Genomic DNA, 16,669 nt, shown 5'->3' on the forward strand with positions numbered 1-16,669 from the left:
CAGTAGAGGGTCGTGGCGATGGGATTCTCCCTACCCCTCGCCTGTAAAATGAACTGATTCGAGCAAAACCGTTCGCAGGGATAGAACGAAGTAGCACGAAAAACGTTCGACATTTGTTTCATCCCCATATAAAAAAGTAGGACATTTGTTCGCGAGTAGGACTTTTTAAGCCCGATATTTCGAGCTGCCAGCGTGTACCCGATCTTGGGGTCCGACAGAAAAAGGCAAAAAATTGCTCGATTTTCAGTGTTCCGCCGTTTGCTAGGAGACAAAAGACTACCCGATTTTCTGTGAATGCTTCATAAATAGCGCTGTTTGGGCGCTTGGCTGTCACCTTGTTGGGGATTATTCAAGTTTGTTTGTAAGCAAGAAAACAAAGCATTTACCGCGTGTTTAAAATATGGCTTCTGTAACACAACGAGAAGCAGGGTCGTCTAAACCCGAATGTGGCAAGCCAGTGTGTCTGATTGTGCTAGGTATGGCTGGATCAGGCAAAACTACATTTGTAAAGAAACTCGCTCAATATCGACACGCAAATGGCTCATTGCCTTACCTTATCAATCTTGATCCTGCCTGCCGGGAAACCCCGTATCCTGTAAACGTTGGTGTGTAATCAATTTTCAGTTTTTAGTAAAAAAAAATAGTAAAATTTCTCAAGATTACCTTTTTCAGACATTCGCGATACGATAAAATACAAGGAAGTTATGAATCGCTATAAGCTCGGACCAAACGGGGCTATCGTGACAGCGCTGAATCTGTTCTCCACTAAGTTTGGTAAGGTCACGGAACTGATTGAAAAAGCAAAAGACAAGCATCAGTACTGTGTGCTGGACACTCCAGGCCAAATTGAAGTCTTTACTTGGTCCGCATCAGGCACAATAATAACGGAAGCCTTGGCAACTGCCTTTCCGACCATCGTCGTTTATGTTATGGACATCGTCCGATCGACCAGCCCGACTACGTTCATGTCAAACATGTTGTACGCCTGTTCGATTTTGTACAAATCGCGACTTCCCTTTGTGATAGTCATGAATAAGATAGATGTACAGGAATGCGAGTTCGCCACGCAATGGATGCAAGATTTCGAGGCGTTCCAAGAAGCGCTTGAAAACGAAACTGCCTATGTGAGTAATCTAACAAGAACAATGTCCTTGACACTGGACGAATTCTATCAAAACCTGAAATCGTGCGGCGTCTCGTCAATCACCGGAATCGGCTTTGCACGGTTTTTTGAACTGGTCGGTGAAGCAGTTAAAGAATACGACAGGTGAGCTTCATAGAGAAGAAACCTATATTATATAACAAAACATCTATCGTTCTTGGACGAGCATTATGTTTCCTCTCAACAACCGTTACAGTGATTATAAACAGGAATATGAAAAGCTGCGCATAGAAAAAGAAAAGATGAAGGAAAAGGAATTGGAAAAGTTATCCCAACGCGGCAACATCGGTGAAGAAATACCACTTGGAAACAATTCGGATATACCCACTGTACACACCGAAAGAATATATTTAAGGCATCCTGCCAACGAAAGTTCTGATGATGATGAAGGGCAGGAATGTGATGGAGCATTCGTAACAGCAGGTAATTTCCAAATTTGTTCCACTTTCACGATTATTTGACATATTTATGATATGCATTTGTCGGATGAATGTAAATGGAAAAAATAACTTTAAATAAGGCGAAAAACATTAATTTATTTGGATACCGTACACGAGACAAACACATATCCTTTGTTTTCTCTTTTCTTTCAGGCGATGACGAAGTAGAGGATATGAATTTTAACAGTTTCATCGAACAACACCGTCGCCAGCAGAATGAGAAACAACTGAAGCAAAACAAATAATTTGGGACACCGTACATAGTGCATCAACATTTGCTGAATGAACTTTAACTAAACGCGATTAAAATTAATTTTTGTAAACGGATAAACGTGCAACGTACTGACAAACTTTCCTATATCATGTATGTGGGACTGATGGTTCTGTGAAACGTTTGGTAACAAATAATTCAATTTAAATTCACTACACGAGTCAGTGACTGTTATTGGCGGATCATTTGCAACAGGTTGACCACTGTTACCGACAACCTGTACGCATAGTTTTCTTCTGGTTGATGGATCAATTACCATTTTTCTAAACAACTCTATCACGTCTGACTTGGACAAACCCTCAATGTGTTCCACTTCTAGCTTGTTCCGGTTGAATATATACTCCTCAGCCGTGATCTCTCCCCAATGACGGCTTGCTTCATTCTTAAGTTCTGTATCAACCACTTGCTTACGATGAATCAATGAAGTTTTAACGAGAACAAAGTCTTTATCTTTCATATTCTGCAACGTCTCGACAAAGTGGCGATTAAACAGCTCAATCCGTTCGTCGATGTGCTCGTAACTGAACTTGTTCTCCTGCGAATGTACTGTTATCGAGAAACCGAGGATACCGGCATTATCACGCAGTGAAGTAGAAACATCGTAGCCCAGTTGTTCCTTTGTCCGTAAGATATCAAACAATGGTTCTTCTAACAGCGACACTAGAAGCTCCAAGCAAGCGTTTAAAAAAGGCGTTACTGGGCCGGCTTGGTAAAATGTAGTAGTAACCGAATTCACGTCTGCTTCGCGAAAATTTCTTATCCTCAAGTAGTTTTCCCCAATTGGCATTTCTCTTGCTTTTGCTTCGATACTTTGCATCTGTAACGAGGGTATTGGAGATATTTATGTATTCGAACGGACAATAGTTGTTAGTTGTAATATCCATACTCACGTCGGTGATGGATGTTCCATTCAGATTTTGTAACAACTTATGCATCGTCGATTTAACAGCTTCATTGTTTACGTTACCTTGCACGAGTGCCTGTATTTTGATACCTTTGAAAAAATTTCCTGCAAACTGCCGTACATCGTCAGGAGTGAACTTTTTCAAATGTTCAAATTTTTCCCACGTCGTCCAATGATTTGGACTTACAACCTTCAAACGGGCATCTCTGTAAATGTGAGAAAATATACAAAACTAACACATTTTCTATGCATCATAAACGATAATGTACGTGTACCTGTTTAATTTACTAGGCTTCATCAGTTCATTGTAGTAAGCCTTTTCTAGTTTAGCTTTGATCACATCAAACACACTTTCGCTGAACATGGCCGCAAAACGTCCCAACTTGGCAGTAATTTCATCCACAATGAAAGGCAACTTTTCGCTATACCCATCGACTTTGAACAAAAGCCCTTTCTCGGCCGAATACAATTCATAGTTTAACCCAGCAACTTCTGCCGGGTATAGTTCCTCTGCTATTTGAAACTTTACCATTGAAGCAAAGAACCCAGTTAAAGCAGAACTTAAAAAAAAATTATAAAAAATGCCTCGTATAGTGCAATCTACTACATTAAAAATAAAATACTTTACCTTCTAGCATCATTGAACGGTAGAGGAGATATGATGTAGAAATACATTAGGGCGGAAGGCAGCCGAAATTTTGCATCCTGCCGAAACCATATTTCGCATACATCGTCAGCAAATAGTTTCTCTGGATATGGTGGTATCTGTAGCGAGTATACAAGTTATACATTATTTATTATGCTATTTCTTGTATTGTCAGGCCAATCTTTTTCTATTGACAGCAAGTTGGCTTCATATTGTGTGGATGATTTTGCTACCGTTCGTATCGTTTAATTAATCGATCAATAATCTTTTTTGATAGTCTCGGGGCAACCGCGCAACTAAATCAGTTAGAAAATCAACCCACAAGCGCTGGATCATACTATAGGCGGCGTAGGATCAAATCATTCCTTTGTGGTCATAATGAAAAAACAATTAAACATTCCGAACAACTCTAATTATTCCAATGCTCGGAATGCAATTTGTTTTAATATTTAGGAATGTATACTTCTCACGTATGAGCGATCGCACACTAATTGAAATAGAAATTCTTCGTGTTCTCCAGAAGAAATAATGCAATTAGTACTTAAGTTCACATGGTGCATTACCTGCAATGTATGATCTTCATCTGCGAGAATGGTGAAGTTTGTTGAAATGTACGGATTTTTCTCCTGAAGCTTTATTTCTGAGATTGGTTGAGATGCGTCCCATAAACGTTGCCATTGGTCGGGTATGTCTAAGAAACAACATTTGATAACAAATTTATGAATTAGCGACATAAATGTCAGCGAGACTAGTTAATAATTATTTCTGCATCTCACGCTCTTACCCATCTCTGTGTATTCGGTTTCAAACCATCGCTCAGTTCGATTATAAGTCACATTTCGATACGGCTTCGTAGATGATATCATGAGGTTGAACCGTGGCTCATTTAAATTATCAATCACCTTTTGTATCTCATCAGGATCATATTTGAAGTATAGTTCGGATCCAGTAATGATATCTTTTGGTGGATAATAACGCATGTTGACTACCAACTCTTCTACGTTATCGCTTGCTTCCTTCTCCTTGCGAAAACGAAATGAAGTGGCTTCAAGGTCTCGCAGTTCATTGAAAATCCATTCAACTGGACCCTCGCGTTTCAGTAATCGGACAAATGAATAGACGGCATCGAGAATTTGTTCAACATTTTCCAGCCCGTGATCCGTCATTACTATTGAAACGCTAAACAGTGTGTACAGCGAGTTTTTCTCAAACCCAGAACTTGCACCTGTGTGCACATCCAATGCCAACGAACTATGGAATATAATAAAAGAAAAAACAATCAGTGTCACGTGGTAATTTTTTCGTCGACTTCCTCTTCTTACTGTTTCCGCAAGTAGCTTGTTAAACTATGTTTCCCTTCATAGCCCATAACGTAAGCAATGTAATCAATGGCCTTCACTTGATAATCCTGCAAAAAAATCATTAAATTTTGTTATCAACTGCTCGCTTTCCAAGTTAATGTTAATAACACCTTCACCAACGTGTTAAAATACCTTTACACTGGGTGGTAAGCACCATGTAATATCCAATTGACACACATCGGATATCGGCTTGACTATGAACAATTTGCTATAAAATTCATCTCGGAATGCATTTTTTTCGTTGTAGACTTTCGACAAATCTTCTGCTAGCAAACCATTGCAGGGGATTTTCGAAAAATACCTAACAGTAAGAGCTTCCAAATCGTCCAAGCTCATGCGAGCTTGCACGGCGAACTGCATCCGATGCGCGGAGTAGTGTTTGCGTTGAAATTCGTGCAGAGTCTTGTACAATTCGTCGTCCGTAATATTATGTTTGAGAGTTTCTAAATTTCCCCACGAAAACAAGCTGCACGGATGATCGTCACGTCCTAACGATGCCATTAATTGCTCACGAGCGGAAGAAAATCGATTTTTGTTCGTTTGAAATTCGCTCTCAACCGCATCCCGCTCACGACATACAGAATCACGCAACATCAATGGGTCTGTGAAAAGGCTAGCAAAACGGTCCAAAGCTCCTTCGAGATGAGCTTCGTCGATTTCGAAGTAAAAAGTCGTTTCCTCCAAATCTGTTATAGCATTGTCGAATCCACCACATTTCTGGAAACAAGAATAAGAGAATGAAGCAAACAAATGATTGCGGATAATTGTGCACATAATTTCCACAACTCACACTTATGTAAGAATCATATTCGTTTTCTTGAGGATATGCCTTGCTTCCCATGAAAATCATATGCTCTAAAAAGTGCGCCAGGCCTTGTACATGCCTAGGGTCACTAAAGGAGCCAACACCAACACAAAGGGCAGCAGCCGCAAGCTTTTCTCCTTCGGCTTCGGCAATCGACGTCGGTTCATTAGCACTGCTATCACTAATGTAATCTTCTTCACTGGTTTCGCTTTTTGACCGTCCGTTATTATCGTCACCGTCTGATTCTTCCTCGGTGTCTGATGACGTCGTGGACACGCCGTCATTTCGTTGCGTTATGTTAGCATCTCGCATGATTTGATTCTCTGTTGGATCGGCTATTAACAATGCATGCAAACCATTTGCTAACAGAATCGATCTGTATAAGAAAAGGGAAAAGTGACATTGAGTTAGTAGTACAGTATTGAAAATCTCACATGCTACCAAAGAGTTTTGATTCGTCTTATGCTGTACATTACCTGTACTGCTTACGGTCGGAAAACGATTGATCCGGAGCTGGGAGGTAGCGCACCGAAGGAATGCTACTGGTGTTGTTTGCATCCGCGTTGGCTTGGACATCAACTACTGAACATTCTCTCGTTGGCATTTTGCTAGATGGATTCATGAATCCTACTTCTGGTGCAGGACGCTTCCGAGTCATCAACGATCCTCTGGGATTGCGGCTGGCTACACGTGCAAACAATAGGATAAATGCTACAAACATAAACACATGACCTGCAAACAAAAAAGTAGAATTAGCAAATGTGTCTTTGCTACTTATAAGTAATATGATTTAAAAACTAAGTTTTGAAAAGAATCGACATTTTCGCACATTTTCTACACCACGAACACCGCTGCATCTTTGAAGGAACGAATCAAAAACTGATAAAATAATGGTCCACAGCAAATTCACGGTTATTGTGAATCTAACTAATTAGCGCGCTACTTGACCGACTGGGGTTTTAGACTTTACCGACTATCTGCACAACTATGTTGCTTTACCAAGCGGCTACTGCTATTGTTGCTGGTGACTTCAATACAAAACACTATCAAATGAATAATTGGACAAATTCAAATCATACCACGCTGTCTTTATAGCTTCACACGGAACCTTGTTTATTTTCACTTTTGACCCGTTTCGAATCTGTTTTTGATAGTGTCACTGGCTCAAACACAATTCAAAGAAGAAACAAAACATTCGGCATAACCTATATTGATGTGCACTTATCTGATGAACGGTTTGCACATTTCCTACGTATTTCAAGTAACTCTTTCGCCTATGATGGGATTATTACAACTTTAGTTATTGCACAAATATTAGCTTATTATATTTATTCGCTCACATGCTTATGACTACATAAACAATAACTAATATAACATATAGTATAACTAATATCCCTATATCCTAAGGATATTCTTATATCCTTTAAAAAACGGATTCAACTACAATTTACACATCGGACAGGAAGGTTAGAGACAAACCGAACTACGGCGCTAGGACTGGAATGAATTAAAATCGAATTCAAATTATGTCTATCCTGTTACTGCACACGGTAATAGCATTTTATCAATGACAGAAACTAGTTTTATCACCACTTTCCCCCATGAAACTCTCTGGTAATCGCTCTAATCCTTAATGTTACTCTCTTGATTTCACTTTCTCTTTTTTCCATTTTTTTAAATGTAGTTCTTCATACTAGCAAAATACATAACTAATAGCTTGGTATACCTTCGTATGGTAGCGTGATCAATAACTGCAATCGATGCAACCAATAGATACTCCAGCTCGGGAAACAATTGAAGCATGCAAGCTCCACTTATTTATCCTCGAACACGGCGGCGTGTTTATCATTGACATTCGTACGTTCTAGTGTTGGCAGAATCAGTATTCCGAAGATTCCAACATTCAATCGTTAAACGGATTCCAAAGATTCGAATCCCATCTGACGGAGTCTAAAAACTCTTGCACACCTGAGCAATGCCTGCCAAGATACAGCCGCTACCGGCCAGCTCTGTCGTACGCTCCTCGAACTTTGTCTTGTAAGCCCGATCGTTGGCTTCTGTGCCAATACGTTCAGCTTTCGCTCCGATTCGCTCGTCTTGTTCGTTGCTGAACAAGGTGACTAAACCAAGCTAAACAACTGGCGAAGGTTTATAGAGCATCGAAGTCAAGGTGTATAGTTTTGGTATCAAACAAATAAAAAACCAAAGACCGTCGTAATGGCAGTAGAATTGACCAAATTGTGTATTTGATAAAGATTTTTTCAAGTGATTAATGAAGCGTATGAAAATTATTACTTCGATCAATTCTACTGCCATTACGACGGCCATTATTTTTTTATTTTTTTGACACCAAAACTATACACCTTGACTTTGATGTTCTATAAACCTTCGCGAGTTGTTTAGCTTGGTTTAGTCACTTTGTTCAGCAACGAACAAGACGAGCGAATCGGAGCGAAAGCTGAACGTATTGGCACAGAAGCCAACGATCGGGCTTACAAGACAAAGTTCGCGTAGCGTACGACAGAGCTGGCCGGTAGCGGCTGTAATTTAAGAGGAATGGACATAGTTTTCCATGACGTTCCATTCTCTCTCCCATCACGGCGCAGTCAATGATACGAATGGTGTATGTGTTCGATGCATACGCGGGGTATTGTTTTGATTGTGGAATGAAATTGCGTCAAGCTAATGGAATGAAATTGCATGCATGAAACTAAGTAATTTCTTTATTTGTCGTTTTACTTCTTCATCTTCTTTGTTCTTCGTACGTTTTACTATAGAATTGAACATTTTTTAATTGCAATGGTTTGAAATATAGTAGCAACGCGTTATCACATTAACACAACAACCGCAATAATGCCTTTGATCGCTGTATGCATATTTTACGGGTTGATTAAGGTAAATTCAATTTACGTATGCACGTGTCAGCTTGAGTAAAGGTTCATCAGATTTCGGTTCAAAGAAGTGAGCCAAAGTCTTTGGTTAATAATCGTCATTCACATTATTGAAACTTACAGAACCGTACGGCGATTGCTACCAATTTCGAACGTTTGTAAATCTGGAGACCGCTACATTGCTCAGCAATCAGCTGTGCCAATAACAGAAAAAAATCCTAACACATACAAACAAACACAGGTCCAATAAGAGTGAAAGAGATAGCACATTTGAGGCATGCTCTTTTTGCCCACAGCAGAAAGCATTGAAAGAGACTCCGCAACACGCATACAATGCATATGCCTTTCGCTTCACGCACACCATCAACCGGTTTTTATTCCACGTTAACAGCAAATGCATGACTCAATGAGGAAGAAAGAGTCAGGGCATAGCAACAATAGCAGTTATCTTGTTCTTGTCCACAGTAGAGGGTCGCGGAGGTGGGATTCTCTCTACCCCTAGCCTGTAAAATGAACTGATTCGAGCAAAACCGTTCGCATGAACTTTTTTATAGTCAACAAGGATTCGGATCGGATTCGGAGGATCGATCTCAAGACGGATCGGTCGGATCAAGTCCCTTTTGGGGCCGGGATTCAAATCACTTCTTCGTATCGTATTGCGCAGTTAAGTGCACAGCTGTTTGAACGGATGGAGAACAAAACAAACTCGACCAGAGAGGAGGCATTTGAACCTCTCGCGGAGCGAATTCGTATGGCCAACGCGTTTCAGTTTTTGCTCTTCATATAGCGATCGGTCGCACTGGAACAAACCCGAGCGAATGGATGGGCGCGGGAAGGTGAAATTTCTGGCGGTGGCGGGACGGGGGAGTTTCTGCGTTGGTGTAAAAGAGACAAGGATATCGCCATCTCGCTCTTGCCCATTAATTTCTTCCTTCCCATATTTGGGTGACGCGGTACGGAACGTGTTAAATATCCCATGGAACGAAGCGCTATGGGGCCGACGCTGTATATTTAACGCATAATCGTGTGCATATTCTGGTAATATCCAGCAAAAGCCGAAGATAAAAACCGAAGTTGCCACGACAAAAACGAAAAATGGAGGCCCCTTTTGGGGCCTTAGCTCTTTTTCTCTTCTCTTCCTTCTACACATTCTCATGTCTCGAGCTGTTACGCGGACTTGAACCGCGTTGTTTCCACTCCGGTCTCTTGAGAACGGTGTGCTAAAGGCCCAATGTAGGGGTGGCTGGGGTAATACGCACCCCTGAGGCAATACGCACCTTTCCCCATTTCCCTTGAAAAACGAGTTTTGGACGCGTAAAAAGTAGTCACCCTGTAAGATCAAACTATAATATGGTCACCCTGTAAGTTTGATATCTCTACATCAAGAGAAACGCGAAATAAACGTAAAACAAACTTATTCTCAGCTCACCGTCCGTCCACACGGCGCTGCGACAATTCTGCGACCGGGGTTTCTGCGACCGATTTGTGCTCACCGGAAGTGTCAAAGTAATCAAAAGTAGCCCAAGTCGGCCATCTTGCATGTCAAAAGTGTCGCAGAAACTCCCGCCGGCACTGGGTCGCAGCGTTGGACAATCTGGCCAACGTTTTCGTCGCAACTTTCTGCGACATTACAAAAAGACCGTTATTCGTATGTAAAAATGGTCATTGTCGTGGTTTATTCGACGAGAATGAGTTTTGATATAGTAAATAAATATACTGGCGTGCTAATTCATGTTTTTAATGCGTTTTCTTATTTAACTATTGTGTTAAAATGAAAGAATGTAAATAATAATTTTAATGTAAATGCATATTGCATATTTTTATTATTCTAGAAAGTCAACAGCATTAAAGTAAAAACAAGTAACGCCGGTTTGTTCGACGAAAAGGAGCTTTAATATAGTAAATAAATATACTGACGTATTAATTCATGTTTTTAATCCGTTTTTTAATTCAACTATTGTATTAAAATGTATGAATGTAAATAATAACTTTAATGTAAATGCGCCCTATGGCATATTTTGGGGAATCATTACATGGATAAGCATTTTAGAAAGTCAAAAACATTAATGTAAAAACAAGCATACATTTTAATACAATAGTTAAATTAAAAAACGGATTAAAAACATGAATTAATACGTCAGTATATTTATTTACTATATTAAAGCTCCTTTTCGTCGAACAAACCGGCGTTACTTGTTTTTACTTTAATGCTGTTGACTTTCTAGAATAATAAAAATATGCAATATGCATTTACATTAAAATTATTATTTACATTCTTTCATTTTAACACAATAGTTAAATAAGAAAACGCATTAAAAACATGAATTAGCACGCCAGTATATTTATTTACTATATCAAAACTCATTCTCGTCGAATAAACCACGACAATGACCATTTTTACATACGAATAACGGTCTTTTTGTAATGTCGCAGAAAGTTGCGACGAAAACGTTGGCCAGATTGTCCAACGCTGCGACCCAGTGCCGGCGGGAGTTTCTGCGACACTTTTGACATGCAAGATGGCCGACTTGGGCTACTTTTGATTACTTTGACACTTCCGGTGAGCACAAATCGGTCGCAGAAACCCCGGTCGCAGAATTGTCGCAGCGCCGTGTGGACGGACGGTCAGACAGTTTTTGTTATAATGTGATGTACTATTCCGCTAAGGAATATTAAGTGCAAAAACCTATATTTACCCACGAGGAATGCGAAATTTAGTGAATTGAGAATCAGTGCTTGAGATTGTTCATGAAAATTGCGAAAAGTATGCAGATTTACTCATATTTTAGTCTAAAATGTGTTCAACTATGAATGGGGGCAATATGCACCCAGTATGTCGGGGTAAAATGCACCGGTTTGTAAACAAACTATCTTTATTTGACAGTAGATGTTGCCTCTATGTTGTGGTGCGTATTGCCTCTTTGTTATGGTGCGTATTGCCCCTTTGTTGTGGTGCGTATTGCCCCTTTGTTGTGGTGCGTATTACCCCTAGCAAAGGTGCGTTTTGCCTCAACCAGATACAGATCGATCAAAAATTAAACTTTTTCAAAACTGAAAAAATTACGTTTTTCTTAGCAAAAAAAGCAAACATTCCTGAACTGGTATATAGTTTGAACCTTTATGAACCCTATTCAGTGATAAAATCAACAATCAAGAGCCAAGTTGTTAGAAAATTTTATAGTTTTCCTTAAGGGGTGCGTATTACCCCATCTACCCCTATATCTACTGCGTAGCCGTTTGTATGGACTGTATGGGAATGCATCGGTATACGCTCAACCCGCTCTAACCATTTCAACCTCTCGCGGAGCGAATTCATCACAAACCTCGGTTTTTCAGTTCGGATCAGCTGCCGCGGCAACAGATGGGCGCGGTAAGGATAGATTTCTGGCGGTGGCGGGACGGGGGAGTTTCTGCGTTGGTGTAAAAGAGACAAGAATATCACCATCTCGCTCTGGCCCATTGAATTCCCTATCTCCACCCGAAGCTATGGCTGGTAGGGGGTCTTCGTGCAGGGCATTTCAACTTCGTATCGTATTGCAACGCGCATGCGCACTTTGATGCCCTAGAATCACTGCGCCTTGTAAAACGCCGCTGGGTAAAAACTGGATTCTCGCCAGTATAGTCAGATCATATCCAGCTCGAGCCGAAGATAAAAACCGAAGTTGCCACGACAAAAACGAAAAATGGCCCTACCATCACTAGCTTCGGGTGGAGATAGGGAATTCAATGGGCAAGAGCGAGATGGTGATATTCTTGTCTCTTTTACACCAACGCAGAAATTCTCCCGTCCCGCCACCGCCAGAAATCTCTCCTTACCGCGCCTATCTGTTGCCGCGGCAGCTGATCCGAACTGAAAAATCGAGGTTTGTGCATCAAAGTGCGCATGCGCAATGCAATACGGTACGAAGTTTAAATGCCCTGCGCGATCGGGTCTTCGAAGATCCAGCGCGAGCGATCGAAAACCCAGCGCGAGCAATCGTAGACCAGTCGAATACCCAGCGCGGTCGAATACGGACGTACGGGTACCCGCACGGGTATACCCAGCGCGGTCGAATACGTGCGTACGGGTACCCGTACGAGTATACCCAGCGCGAGCGGTCATTCATGCATACGTACGCAGCGCAAGCGATCGCTAAATGAAGAGCAAAAACCGAAACGCGGTGGCCATATGAATTCGCTCCGCGAGAGGTTTAAATGGCTAGAGCGGGTTGAGCGCGAACGATGCATTCCCATACAGTCCATACAAACGACTACGCAGTAGATATATATTGGGCCTTTAGCACACCGTTCTCAACAAAGAGCGACGGTCTTGCGGTAGGTGCGCAGAGGCCGGAGTGGAAACAACGCGGTTCAATTCCGCGTAACAGCTCGAGACATGAGAATGTGTAGAAGGAAGAGAAGAGAAAAAGAGGGAGGGCCCCGAAAGGGGCCTCCATTTTTCGTTTTTGCCGCGGCAACTTCGGTTTTGCTTCGGAAATTTCCAACCAAATCTTTCTGAATATTCGTGTCCCGATTTGGCCACAATTTGGCTGGCTTTACTTCGTGCAGTGTTTCGGGGGGGAGGCCCCTTTCGGGGCCCTCCCTCTTATTTTCTTCTATTCCTTCTACACATTCTCATGTCTCGAGCTGTTACGCGGAATTGAACCGCGTTGTTTCCACTCCGGTCTCTGCGCACCTACCGCAAGACCGTCGCTCTTTGTTGAGAACGGTGTGCTAAAGGCCCAATATATAGTTATGACAGTGACCCAGCCAGACTCCAAATACAACATCGCGTCAGCAGATTCCAGCGTGAGCGTGGGAAAGAATGCAACGTAATAGGAGCTAGCTAGCGCAAACAAAATAGGAGATGGTTAGAACAGTCAACCTAGTGGGTCGGGCAGAAGATTAGTTTTAAGTTAGAACTCAACGAGTGAGGACGCGCCTCAGTAGTTAATGAAGTAGAATAAAAATTAGTTTTATTTTATTAACTCGGCGTCCAACTCATTACACCTTTTACCACTGTTTAGCTCGATGGCCAAGGCCTATAGTGACACCGTCCAAAACATTAATACGATCGCCGGAGCTATTAAGACAGCGCGAGCGCCGTTTAGCGACTCCGTCCAAACCGTAACGAAGATGGCAGACCCTTCTAAGATAATGGGAGCACCCTTTGCGCGTTGCCCGCACCTATTAGACCGTTCGCCGCACCTTTTAGCGGCAGTCATTTTTCCGAGCCTTTTGTGAGCGCTTTTGTTCAAAGAGTCGATTGTAGAGGTGGACGCTTCATTTTGTGGTTTGAATTTTCCGTTACGTATCAATATTTTAGAATATTTTTTGTTTAGCTGGAAAGTTCTTTAAAATGTCTCGGGAAATTTTTTCTATAAATTGGAAATGAAAATATTAATTTCCATAAAGAGCTTTAATATTTATTTTCATAAACGGCGCCTTTTCAAAAACATTCTTATTTACATTTGCATTGTGTTTGGTGCATATTTACTCCACAATTGCTTCCTTTCTGAGGCATTTTGTGATATATGACCACATATTGCACATATAGCCTGCACAATCAGATGGAGTAATTAACGAAGCTGCTTCTGCGATGGCGTTCATCAACTCCGCTTCGTTCTGTGGATTGGACCGTCGAGTAATTTGCTTCCACTGACTGAACAAATTCTCAATCGGGTTGAGGAATGGCGGGTACGGAGAAAGGAATAACAGCTCATGTCCGCCTTGCTCTACGGCATTCTGCACGGCTTCACCCTTGTGAAATCTTACGTTGTCCATAATGCTCACACTGTGGTTCACGTTGTGGCTGCTCAGCTTTTCGTTCAGTTCTTCGATGAATTCGAGAAACAATTCTCGATTGAAGGCTCTTGTTTTCATCGAGTAATGAATGATACTACGAGGGTTGCCTTTTAAGTTTCGGGATTTGGAAAAACTGGTGAGGCAATCTGTTAATTAACAATTTTATCGTAAAGTTTGACGTTTTTGAGGTTATCCGTACTCAGAACGTTTTAACATACGAGCGCTATTTGTGTTGTTAAAAAAAAGTTTAAAGTTTCAATCGAGATCAGTCTTTTTTGAGAGATCTTCGCTTCTTCAGGTGTTGAAAAACGTTGAAATCTTAGTTTATTTTTTACGTACGGGAATTAAAAGAAGTCATTTGGTGCTAGATCCAGGACTATATGGCGGATGACTCATCAAATCGATGTTTTGAGTACTCAAAAATGCAGTTGTTTGAGCCGATGCGTGAGAGCTCGCATTGTCGTGATGACGGGTGATCCGTCGACAGCGGTTGAATTTCCTGATTAGTTGGAAGGCAACTGGCAAACAAATTGTTGTGTACCACTCAGAATAGATTGTTCTGCGTTGTTCTAGAGGTTTGGTTGCGATATATCCAGTTTTTCCGAAAAAACGTGCGACCCTTTGCTTAGAAGTGCTTCGTGCGTGAACAACTTTGGTTGGATTCGCCTCATCTTGAAACACCCATACAGTCGATTGCAGTTTAGTTACGGGATCATTCGCGTAAATCCACGGCTCATCACCTGTCACGATATTAAAGACGAGTTTTGAAGCACCGCAATCGTATTTTTCGAGCATTTCTTCCGACCAATCGACACGAGTCTTTTTTTGAGAGATTGACAAATTTTGTGGAATCCAACATCAACAAATTTTTTTGACAGTTAAATGTTTATGAAATATTAAGTATATGCTGGTCCCAGTAATACCTAAGGTTGTCTCTATCTCACAAAAAGTCTCATGACGATCTTGCTACATCCGTTCACGCACAGCATCAATTGTTTTCGGAACGACAACTGATTTTGGACGACCTTCACGAAATTCATCTTGGAGTGAACACCGACCACGATTTAATTTTCCAAACCATCGATAAATACTGATCATTGATGGAGCTTTATCACCAAAAGTTGAATTAAGTTCATTCATGCACTACTGCTGTGTCAATTCACGTCGAAAGTTGCAAAAAATAATCGCACGAAAATGTCTACGACCCAATTCCACAATTTGGCGGACATTGACACTTTCAAAATTTTTTTAACAACACAAATAGCGGTCGTATGTCAAAACGTTCTGAGTATGTATAACCTCAAAAACGTTAAACCTTACGATAAAATTGTTAGTTGGTAGATTGCATCACCAGTTTTTTCAAATCCCGAAACTTAAAAGCCAACCTACGTATTACGGTTCATAGCGCGGGCTATCGAGATGTTTCTTGATCTCAAGTGAGGCACTACTTTCCTTTAGGAAAAAGTGTCATTCAAGTGAGTATTCGATTGACGTTGAAGCAAATTACTCGACGGTCCAATCCACAGAACGAAGCGGAGCTGATGAACGCCATCGCAGGAGCAGCTTCGTTAATTACTCCATCTGATTGTGCAGGCTATATGTGCAATATGTGGTCATATATCACAAAATGCCTCAGAAAGGAAGCAATTGTGGAGTAAATATGGACCAAACACAATACAAATGTAAATAAGAATGTTTTTGAAAAGGCGCCCTTTACGAAAATAAATATTAAAGCTCTTTATGGAAATTAATATTTTCATTTCCAATTTATAGAAAAAATTTCCCGAGACATTTTAAAGAACTTTCCAGCTAAACTTTAACTTTAACTTTAAATGACTGCCGCTAAAAGGTGCGGCGAACGGTCTAATAGGTGCGGGCAACGCGCAAAGGGTGCTCCCATTATCTTAGAAGGGTCTGCCATCTTCGTTACGGTTTGGACGGAGTCGCTAAACGGCGCTCGCGCTGTCTTAATAGCTCCGGCGATCGTATTAATGTTTTGGACGGTGTCACTATAGGCCTTGGCCATCGCGCTAAACAGTGGTAAAAGGTGTATTGGCGCAGCCGTCCGGTGTGAATCGAGTGTAGTGTAACGTAAAAAGTGGAAAACTGTTAGAATAATAAACTTCCAGTAAAGAGTTCCCGCTACGGCATCCGGATCAGCAAAGGAGTTTATAGCAAACTCCGCCGAGGAATTGAGGATCCCCCACGTATGCACTCACCTGGACTACCAGCATCGTCGATTTACGAACCCGCGACACGACAGCGAAACCAAATCGTAAGTAATTTTTATTTTCTCTTAAGTGCAGTAAAATTAAAGTGCTTACGTCCTTAAGAAGCACTTCTTGGGTTTCTTAAGCAGAAAAGTACTTACTACCAGATAGGAGTATTTTTATCTTGCCGTCGGG

General features: G+C 41.2%; 2 protein-coding genes across 2 annotated transcripts; one reads left to right on the forward strand and one right to left on the reverse strand.

The window, feature by feature from the left end:
- The first annotated feature begins 326 nt into the window (after positions 1 to 326).
- Positions 327 to 2,972, forward strand: LOC131292892 (GPN-loop GTPase 1). Its single transcript, XM_058320986.1, has 4 exons — positions 327 to 605; positions 673 to 1,267; positions 1,359 to 1,585; positions 1,756 to 2,972. The coding sequence occupies exons 1-4, from the start codon at positions 401 to 403 to the stop codon at positions 1,845 to 1,847; spliced, it is 1,119 nt and encodes a 372-aa protein (XP_058176969.1). The 5' UTR covers positions 327 to 400; the 3' UTR covers positions 1,848 to 2,972.
- Positions 1,748 to 14,342, reverse strand: LOC131292867 (nardilysin-like). The gene is made up of 11 exons (XM_058320959.1): positions 14,123 to 14,342; positions 6,066 to 6,321; positions 5,575 to 5,965; positions 4,917 to 5,501; positions 4,746 to 4,831; positions 4,208 to 4,674; positions 3,987 to 4,114; positions 3,406 to 3,542; positions 3,053 to 3,337; positions 2,764 to 2,983; positions 1,748 to 2,690 (listed from the first exon to the last, which is right to left on the reverse strand). The coding sequence occupies exons 1-11, from the start codon at positions 14,340 to 14,342 to the stop codon at positions 1,896 to 1,898; spliced, it is 3,570 nt and encodes a 1,189-aa protein (XP_058176942.1). The 3' UTR covers positions 1,748 to 1,895.
- Between the last annotated feature and the right edge of the window lie 2,327 nt (positions 14,343 to 16,669).

Source organism: Anopheles ziemanni, unplaced genomic scaffold (assembly GCF_943734765.1).
Source record: "Anopheles ziemanni unplaced genomic scaffold, idAnoZiCoDA_A2_x.2 scaffold_12_ctg1, whole genome shotgun sequence".
NCBI lineage: Eukaryota > Metazoa > Arthropoda > Insecta > Diptera > Culicidae > Anopheles > Anopheles ziemanni.

What these genes read in the sequence shown, in the direction of transcription:
- LOC131292892 (XM_058320986.1), top strand. Translation starts at nt 401, where the DNA reads ATGGCTTCTGTAACACAACGAGAAGCAGGGTCGTCTAAACCCGAATGT. An exon ending in CCCGTATCCTGTAAACGTTG is followed by an intron (nt 606 to 672) that starts GTGTGTAATCAA and finishes TACCTTTTTCAG; the next exon opens with ACATTCGCGATACGATAAAA. An exon ending in TGGAGCATTCGTAACAGCAG is followed by an intron (nt 1,586 to 1,755) that starts GTAATTTCCAAA and finishes CTTTTCTTTCAG; the next exon opens with GCGATGACGAAGTAGAGGAT.
- LOC131292867 (XM_058320959.1), bottom strand. Translation starts at nt 14,342, where the DNA reads ATGAAAACAAGAGCCTTCAATCGAGAATTGTTTCTCGAATTCATCGAA. An exon ending in GCTTACCACCCAGTGTAAAG is followed by an intron (nt 4,832 to 4,916) that starts GTATTTTAACAC and finishes ATTTTTTTGCAG; the next exon opens with GATTATCAAGTGAAGGCCAT. An exon ending in AAGCCTAGTAAATTAAACAG is followed by an intron (nt 2,984 to 3,052) that starts GTACACGTACAT and finishes TCACATTTACAG; the next exon opens with AGATGCCCGTTTGAAGGTTG.